This window comes from Alligator sinensis, unplaced genomic scaffold, assembly GCF_000455745.1.
Source record: "Alligator sinensis unplaced genomic scaffold, ASM45574v1 scaffold219_2, whole genome shotgun sequence".
NCBI classification, from domain to species: Eukaryota; Metazoa; Chordata; order Crocodylia; family Alligatoridae; genus Alligator; species Alligator sinensis.
Window position 1 is genome coordinate 39,512 of NW_005842822.1, and position 9,365 is coordinate 48,876.

The following is a 9,365-nucleotide window of genomic DNA, read 5'->3' on the forward strand; positions in this document are numbered from 1 at the left end:
CACACAGAAACTACCACCTGCTACCAACTGACTTTCTGTAGCCTGTAACCCTGGCTGTCCTGATTAGGCAGCTGGAAGACACTGCTCTTACGATGCACACCATCACAGATCACTTTCTAGCCTAAAATGTGTGGACCCTAAAGGCTGCCCATTCCCAGGAACAACCTTTGGCAATTTTACTGCAGAGGCACGGTCTTGTGGCACAAATCCATGCTCACTTTCAATGCTTCATAGCTTCCACTTGTGGCAGCTTTTGGCAATTTGCTCTGGTCACACTACTATTTGTGCCTGCCTAACGTAGGAACCAGGGATTGATTTAGGGCCACAACACTGCAAATGGCGCTAACCACCTTTGACCAACAAGGGTCCCTTGGCTGCAGCTAACAAATGCATATCCAAGTAGATCACATTAGGAACCAAGAACCCAGGGGGAAGCTTGAAAAACTGCTTAAGTGACTTAATCATTTAAGTCACCAGATCTTTTCAGTACTTGGGGTGAAGACAGGGCAGGTTGGCACATTAAAGTAACTGATTCAGAGGGATGAACTTCTGTAGGCAACAACCAACTTCATCCGCTACTACAAATGGACTACAAAAACTTATGCCTCTCAAAAAGAATCACCCTGTCTTGCTTTACATCAGACTAACATCATTAACTGCCTTCCATACTCAAGTTGCTTTTGAAAACTGGACTCAAGCACTTTTCAATACTTTACCCCCAACTATCACATTCTAAACCTACATTCATTTTACAACTTGATCATGCAGTATGTGAAACTTTAAATCAAATGTGTCAAACATAAGGCCCTATGATCCCACCTATAGGTCTCAGGCTGCTGTGTGGGCTGGATCCAGTGCTGTGAGCGCTACACAGCGAAGGGGAAGGGGGCGTCATTAGGGGGCATGTGCCAGATTGGCTATGTGGGCTGCATCCAGGGCTGATCTGAAGCGTGCTGTGTTAGAGCCAGTGCATAGGGCTGGCCTGGCAGGGTGTCCCATGCCATCCCTGAGCACCACTTGCAAAGCAAGCCCCAGAACGGGACAGCGCAAGCTGAATGTGGCATGCAGGCCTGGACTGGGCACATGTGCTGTATGAGGCCCCCTGCTGGACCAGCCCTGCATGCTGGCTCCAGCACAGCGCAATGCAGACTGACCCAGTGACCCTCATCTAGCCTACTGGGCTGAATGAATTTGACACCCCTCCCTTAGATTAGTAGCCATGTAATTTACAAAGTAAGATCAGGCCTTCAGACAGTACTCAGAAACACCTCATTCAAACCCATCATGTCTAAATTGCAAGTAACCAAACAGGGCTTTGGTTCATGAGCATGCAGTCAGGCGGCATCCATCAGCTATATCAGGTTGCTTCAGAGTTCTGAACAAAGAAAAAACCCAGCTGGAAAGGAGCAGGATGCTTCTATGTTCCAACATCTTGCCTGCTTACAAGAACAGAACTGGCAAGCAGCAAGAGAGCCTGGAAACATGTGCCATAGGAACCCATAGCATCTTGTAAAATCTAATCTCAGGCCTGCATACATTATTAACATAATGAGACTCAGTGACTCAGTTCGTTCTATGCAGGCTGCAGTTCTTGTTTTCTTTCTGAAGCGTTCCTCCCCTCCTGGAGCCCAGAGGAACAGTGGTGCTAAAACATGAACTTCATAAACATAAGCATTTCTGCTATCACCTGAGGCCATCATACAAATGCATTGTTAAGTGTGCTGCATGCATATGCATCACAGTGATTATAATGCTGCTTCATGGCAGCTTTTCCACAAATTCTGTTCTTAATTCTTAAGAGTACTTAAGTGAGCACATACCCCCTCCACCATAGTTTTGAATGGATTTAAAAGTCAGCTGTAAAAAGCAGATTTCTCTTTAACTTTACTGCCAGCAACAAGACCAGGATTGGAGAAGGCAGGGCAGGGTGGCACCTTAGTGACTAACTGGTTCAGAGATGCATATGCTTTCACAAATGACAGTCTACCTTCAAGTGCTTTCTGCCGAAGTAGTCTGTCACCAATGAAAGCTTGTACATTTCTGAACCAGTTAATCTCCAAAGTGCCACCCTCTCTTGCCTTCTGCCTGACTTCAAACTAACATGGCCATGGGCATATTGAGAATTTTAAGGGGAGGGGGGGAGGGAGGGGAGCTGCGTGTTGCAGGAGTAGTTGTATGCCCCTCACTCCCAGCCATCCTCTCCCACACCAGGATGGGTAGACTGCACTGTGGGAGCAGAAGCTGATGTCTCAAGTCCCTCGATCTGGTATCTTTCCTCCCCACCTCCCTTCTCCTCCGTGCGCAGCAGCACATTACCCTCCCTTGTCCACCACTGCTGCTGTGCCCAGCTGACTGAGGGACAGGAAGGGGGAAAGCTCCAGAGCCACTCCTGCTCCACTCCAGCCAGGTTGAACATGGAGCCAGGGTCTGCCAGAGACAACCATGGCACCAGTGGCAGGCAGGTTCCCTTCCCAAGGCCCTGTTCCCTGGGCTAGCAGGGAACACTAGGGGCCCGACAGGGAAGAGAATCCTGCTTGTCACTGCTGCTGTCCCAAGCTGGGCCTGACTCACCACAGAGCCCACCTGGAGCATACAGAAGCAGCTTTGGAGCCTTTTCCATCCCTGGGACAGCCAGGGAAGTGGCAGCATTGGGAGAGGATGTGCTGCTGAGGACAGAGAAGGGGGTGGCAGGGAGCGGGAATTCCTCCTTGCTTCAGGGACTTAAAGTCCCTGCCTGTTGTTCCCATGACATTGTAGACCGGTGGGGGGGAAGAGGTGCATCCATGCCATTGCACCCCTGCCTCTGGATCTGCTCTTGAACACAGCTAACTACCTCTCTCTACTCAGGCCTGGAGAAGAAACTATTCAGCCTTACTGGATTGTGTGGAAGATTAAGTCAGAGATGTTTGGTTTTTTTGTTTGCTTTTAAGTTTTAGATGTTCCTTATGCTTCAATTAGAGAATACTATAGTTTCTACTCACATCATTATTGCTTTTTACTTACCCAAAGGTGAGAAACAAGAGCAGTGGGACCTGTTCAAGGAGCAATAATAGCCAGGATTTTGTCCATCTGGGAGGAGGGCACCATTTCTGTTGGGTGAGAATCTTGCCTTATTTATCTGTGCTTCGTTGCTTTGAGATTAAAATCAGGACCAGAAGACTGGAAGGGACCAGCTGCATCATCAAAACTAGACCTCTAATCTTGCAGATAGTACCTTCTGTATATTGCTTTCATGAAAAGTTAAGTGAACAGTGGTTGGGGGTTTTTTTTAAAACTCTATTTATGCTGAGAGACTGTTTCAACACCAAAATGCTCTAACAGCTAGGAACCTTCTTCCAATTTCCAGCCTAAATTTATTCATGGCCACTTCATACCCATTTGTTCTAGTGCCAACGTTGTTCTTTACCTTCAATAGTTCTTTTTTTTTTTTTTTCTCTCTGGCATTTAGTCTCCAATGTATTTATAGAGAACAAGTCATGTCCCTTCTCAGCATTCATTTTGCTGGACTACATGTGCCAAACTCATTTAGTCTCTTTTCATACGAAAGGCACTCTGCTCCCATCATCAGCATATTAGCCCTTCTCTGCACCTGTTCCCCAACTGAGTTTAGGGCCTTGTACTGTGCTACTAATATTTCCCTATCTCTGCTGGAAATGGCTCTCCTGTTGCACACTAAGATCACATTTGCCTTTATCAGGGCTGCAGCAGCAGGGTGGCACATAGTTATCCCATCATGATAGTATATCCTGCTCCATCTTCAACTGATGGGCTTTCAGCCAATGACACAGTTGGCCCCTAACCTAAAAAGCTCTTGAAGTTGAAAGAGGTGCCAGAATTGGCAGCTTTGAGGGGGTTGTGGAGGAGAGGAATGCTCCCTTTTGAGCAGTCTGGGTGCAGTACAGGGAATCCTGCAGTGAAGAGCAGTATCACCCCCTGCTAAGCCTGTTTGGACTGAAACTCTACACAGAAGTGGACACAAAGGCTAAGAGAAAGGAATGGGAGTACCACTGTCTCAAATTTGGAGGGATTCCTTTCACATGGGGATAGTCTGTGCCAGCATCATAACTCCATTACCCAAAGGCTGTATCATTGGATTTTTGTGTTCCAACCAGGGAGAAAAAAGTATCTTCTTCATTTCAGACATGTTACAGAGACAGCTCAAATAATACTAATAATCCTTTGAACTCTGCTAAACCTTTCCCATCTGAGCAGAGATAAATCTAACATAGCAACAGACAATACTGTAACTCCTATTTTTGAAAAGTGTTTACTCACATCGTTTGAATAAATTAATTTGCAAATAAAAATTAAACTACAGTATAATATAGTCTTAATATAAATGATTAGAACAAGTACAATACAGGGGATCCTTGATGCATAAGTCTCATTACTTAATGCATATAACAATCTGAAAAATGTCAAAATCAGTTATATTTCTATGAAAAGAGTGTAACAGCAGTTACTTGTACATGACAGCTAACTGAACTTATAATACAGACTTCCTGACATGCATTTCCTGAGTGAACCAAACAATATATATCATTTCTTTTTAAAATGGAGAAACAATTCTTGAGAGTCAAAATAAAATCCGTGACTTAAGCAACACAGGTCATTTTGTTTTTACCAGGGAAAGTTTAGAAAGGGATTGTGATGGGCGGGGGGTGGGGGAAGCTATGCTACAGAGTACAGGAATTTGCTACTGTCAATTTATACAGTACATATTTCCAAACCAAAAAAAAAAGTTTAATAGCCGATTTAAAAAATGAAAGAAAAACACAGAGCTCAACTCAATCCTTAAATATCAGGTTGTACATTTGTCACAAAGTATGGTCGGTTAGCATCAAGCTGCATGTAGTGCACAGCCTCTGCTGGTAAGAGATGGAGGAGGGAGCAAAGACAGGAGAGCATTTTGGGTGGTTATTGAAAGCGAGACTAAGCACTGACTTGAATCAGCCGTAGTGTGAATAGCCTTCATGCAAGCTTCCCACACACGCAGCTCTGCAAATCCAACTCAGTCTCAACCTGAGCTTTTCCTGAGCAAAGACTTCCAATTGAGCCAAATAAGTCAATGGTCCTGGGATGTAGTCAAAACATCCGTTAGGTACCAGGCTGTTATTTCCTATCACTTGTGGTCTAACTACATATGTGCACTCACCTCCCTGGAGCTGAAAGGCAAGTATAGTAAAAGCAAGTTGGCCTCCTACCTGCCCCTGTAGTTTTTAACAGAGATTCTGCAATTGGTCAGACCCAATTTAAAGGGGAAAAAAGAAAAGAAAAAGAAAACAAAATTGCACCTTTTTGGCTAATTTGCAAGTTTTTCCAATAGTGAAAAAATGGCTGAGCCTTGTTTTTAGGGGGTTTCTATCTGCTCTGTTACTGTTTAAATTAAAACCCCACAAATGTCACTAATGCTAAATAAAGAGACTAATACTAAGGGAGAGAAATCCTTAAATCTAGATTAAATTGCATATTCAAAGAATTAGGTAAATGTTTTCTTGTGATCAGTACTTTTATTACACTCCTATCCAATGGAGGGACATTTCAAAAGGTCCATCTTAGCTTTCATGTGGTTAAGCACACTTTAACAACAATTTAATTTGCATTAATTTTTAAAAAGTTTTCAGCTATTCTAGGAACTCAGTATTATTTTAAATTTAAAAAAATCTCTACTTTTTTTCTTTCCTTAACTTTCCCCACCCAGAACTAATCTACACATCCAATCGATGGATGTAACACACTACTACCATGCTACTCTAAAACGCTCTAGGATATTTTCAATAATAAAGATAAATAGAAAAAGTTAATATACAGGTTGCTATATTTTACAATGTTTGCATCAAAGCTGTAAACTAATGTCAATTGAGCTGACCATTTTACCCTCTATTATACAAAAACAACTTTTAAGTTACCAAGAGCATGTCATCCAAAAACATTAAATTGAAGGCATCATATTTCTCTCTGCATAACTCCTTTCCCCACTTTAAAAGTAGTCATTAACCAAAGAGGCAAGAACCCTTGCCCCATAAATTCTCTTTTTTCTCCAGACTTTTCCTGATGTAGAGAGGGATTTAGCTGCTCTAACAAAAAACAAAACAAAAAAATCTTCATTTTAATGCAAACTGTCAAAGCCCAGAGAATGAGACAGTTGGTTTAAAATCAGAGCTTAGCTTATAAGTTTAATGCAGTTCTTGGTGGCATGTGTGTTAGTCAAGAGGTCCTTGGAAAATAAGTCTGATGTAACCTTGTTCACCAGCCAGCTGATGTGCGCAGAAGGGGCAGGCTGCATGAAAAGTATGAGTACCATGAGGAAGAGGAATTTGGGACCAATATGCTGTTGTCTTTTCTGAGCACACGTGTCCACATGGGCTGAATGCATGAGTTGGAGGTCCTGCATCCACATAAAATCCAGCTTCACATCCAAGCCACAGAGGCACGTAGGGGCCAACAGAGCGGCACATGGGGCACTCCCGATCCTTCCCGTCTCTCTCCTCTTTGTTTCCCCAGTTGTGATAGCCGTGTACATGGCCACAGTTCAGATACACCCAAGGCTGCTTTTCATCAACAACATCCTTCCTCTTCATACTAGGAAACGCCAATGTGTTAAACCCCACTGGACACTGAGGCCTGGCTGCATTTATTTCCTGTCTTAGGGCCTCCAAATGCTTCACTGTAGGAGTGCGTGAAAGGCCTTCTGCAGTGCGCCATAGCAATGTAGCTCCACACAGATCAATCAATGAGCCATCTTGGAGCTGGTTGGTTTCATTCTCAACCTTTGGAAGGGGATAGAAATATGCAGATGTTACAAAACATGGGATTGAAAGAAAATGAACATATCACCAAACAATTTAAGAGTCAAATCTTGTTAAGCACCTCCAGCCAAAAGCTGAGTGACTACCAATAGTGGGTGCCTAACTGAGGATGCCTGGAGAGGGCCCTGTGCGAATGCTTTCAGAAAAATTCAGGCCATTTAAAGACAAGATGACCATACATCCTGGTTTGGCCAGGACAGTCCCAGACTATGGAGGCCAGTCCCAGTCAGCTGGTGAAAAGTAAAATGAGTGTCTCAAGCAGAGGGTGGGGAGGCAGAGCAGCATAAGCTATGAAATAGGAAGCTCTATTAGACAGCAAAATTGCCCTAAAAGAAATTAGCCTGACTAATGGAATGACCATTAGAAAGAGATGACTGTTAACATCTTTGAAGTGAAGAACAATGGGTCATTAATGGGCCACTGACTCCCTTAGTTGCCTGAATAGTAAAACCAGAGCTGCACCACTGCTGCCCTGCCTGCAACAGCCCCACTGACTTGAGAGGTAAGGGGGAAGGTCAGTGTCCCACATTTTGCATTGTCCCATATAATTACCCTATTTAAAAGTGGTCTCAGGTAGGACATCCAAAGCTGAGATCTTCACAAACAAACATGCTTATAATCATCTTTAAAGTCCTTCCTGATTACATTTCTAACTAAGCCAGTTGAGCTGTCAGAGAAGAAAGAGCTAGACTGGCATGGAACCATGAAAATAAAAAACTTACTTCATACTCCATTATGCTTATAAATTGTGTGAAATAAAATGCACACTAATCTCACATCACAAACAACAAAAAACAATAAGTAGTCAACATTCCTAAACAAATACACCATAAGAACATAAACAAGTTAGGGGTGCACTGATAAAGATTTTTTTGGCCAATACTGATGGCTAATTATTAACCAGCCTTGTCAGTTGATACCAATCCAACAGCTGACATGCATCCTAGCAGCTTGGAGAACAGCATCTAGCTGGTAAGTCTGTGGGGTGGGGAAAGGTGTGGGGGAGGGAAGGAGTGTGGGGGGGGGGCAGACTGAGGCCCCCGTGGTGAGGGAGGAAGTGGGGCTGGGCAGGCGCTGCCCAGCCAAGGCAGGGGCAGAGCTGTGGGCGATATATCAGTGCCCTCTAAAATCAAATGAAGCATTTTGGTAAAAAAATAAAAAATAAAGACAAAAGTAACGTGAAGACAAATATCTTGTCTCATTCCCTCAGGAATTCTTTTTGAATGGGGTTTACATTTTAAAGAAATCTTGGCAACTTCTGAAGAACCATGAGAAAATTATTCTGGAAAAACATGGAAGTCTTGGGAAAAGTATAAGCAAGAGAGGAAATGCTAGGAGTAATTTTTGCATCACAGGGTAGTAAAGCTTTCTCTGCTTGTAGAACACCACTCAGTTCAGCTGATCAGTTAGATACGCAGTAAAACAACTAATTTAAAAACAGATTCTGCCAGTCTCACTCATGTTGAGTCAGCCTCTACCCACTGGCTTCACCATTCACAAAAAATGCCAACATGAATATGGAGTAAGGCACTTGAGCAAAACAGCTAGAATCTGCCTCATACAGTTCAAGCCAAACCTTTTATGGCTGTATGTCTGAAACATGATGCATAAAACGCTTACCATTTTTCCCCTCTGTTGAGCAGATCTGGTTTCACGGAGACTGAATACATTCCCACACACAGATATCTCCCTCCACACCCCTGGTTTGGAGTCCTCAGTAAACCCATTACGTGGATGCATAACAAGAACTCCATTTGTGGTTAACCCATCCATCTGCCCATCTGACGTCTTCCACTTGGCAGCCTTCTCCTGTGAGGAATGACATCAATGAAAGAACTTCCATTCACCTTTAATTCTGAGTTAAGAGCTAGTTGAAATATAGGGCTGCACTGAGCCAGGAAGAAAAAGCGGCTTTTACCCCAAGAAAGATGTTTTTGGATGAGTCGAATCCTGCAGCATATATTCTTGCTGTGAAAGGAGGGTTCCGTTCACATATGATTCTGCAAGCAAACCTTGATATAGTGCTCTGTACTGACTGTGTATCTGAATTACTCTGACTTCCAGGAACTGTATCTGTCACAACAAAGTCAATTGGGCTTTCTGTTGACCGGCCAATCTGAGCAAGAGAAAATATAAGATTTTAGAAGATAGTTGTGACAGTTTTTAAACCCAACAGAATTAGAAACCAACAGGAATAAACCATGACTTCCTGGACACTGAAGGCATTTTTTGACCTGAAATTTAGGTTTTTGAGATCATGTACTATTCTGACCTGAGGAATTACAGCACTCCTAATTGGTCATTCAGGAATCACAATACAGGTAAAAGAAGGGAAAAATAATTATGAAGAAGTCAGATCTGACATGGCTTCCCACTGGAAGTCATCTCATCCAGAAAGATATAATTAAGTTAGGCAGATAGACTGTTACAGTGCCACAATAGCCAAAAAAAAATCTGTTTACAGAAGACGACAATTAGTTGAGCTCTTGTGGTTGTACAAGCCTAACGTACGTCCTGATACCAAATTTTGGAAGCCGCTGGATGTACGAACATAGG

At 43.2% G+C, this 9,365-nt stretch overlaps 1 protein-coding gene across 6 annotated transcripts in view; it reads right to left on the bottom strand.

The window, feature by feature from the left end:
- Positions 1-4,251: 4,251 nt before the first annotated feature.
- The window catches only part of PELI1 (pellino E3 ubiquitin protein ligase 1), a 79,226-nt gene continuing 74,112 nt past the window's right edge, over positions 4,252-9,365 (bottom strand). For all 6 annotated transcript variants that reach the window (XM_006035318.1, XM_006035317.2, XM_025191478.1 and 3 more), the window contains 3 exons: positions 8,728-8,925; positions 8,430-8,618; positions 4,252-6,770 (listed from right to left, as the gene is read on the bottom strand). In XM_006035318.1, coding sequence (XP_006035380.1) covers positions 6,204-6,770; positions 8,430-8,618; positions 8,728-8,925 — 954 coding nt within the window. In that variant the 3' untranslated portion in view covers positions 4,252-6,203. The remainder of the gene's footprint in view (positions 6,771-8,429; positions 8,619-8,727; positions 8,926-9,365) is intronic.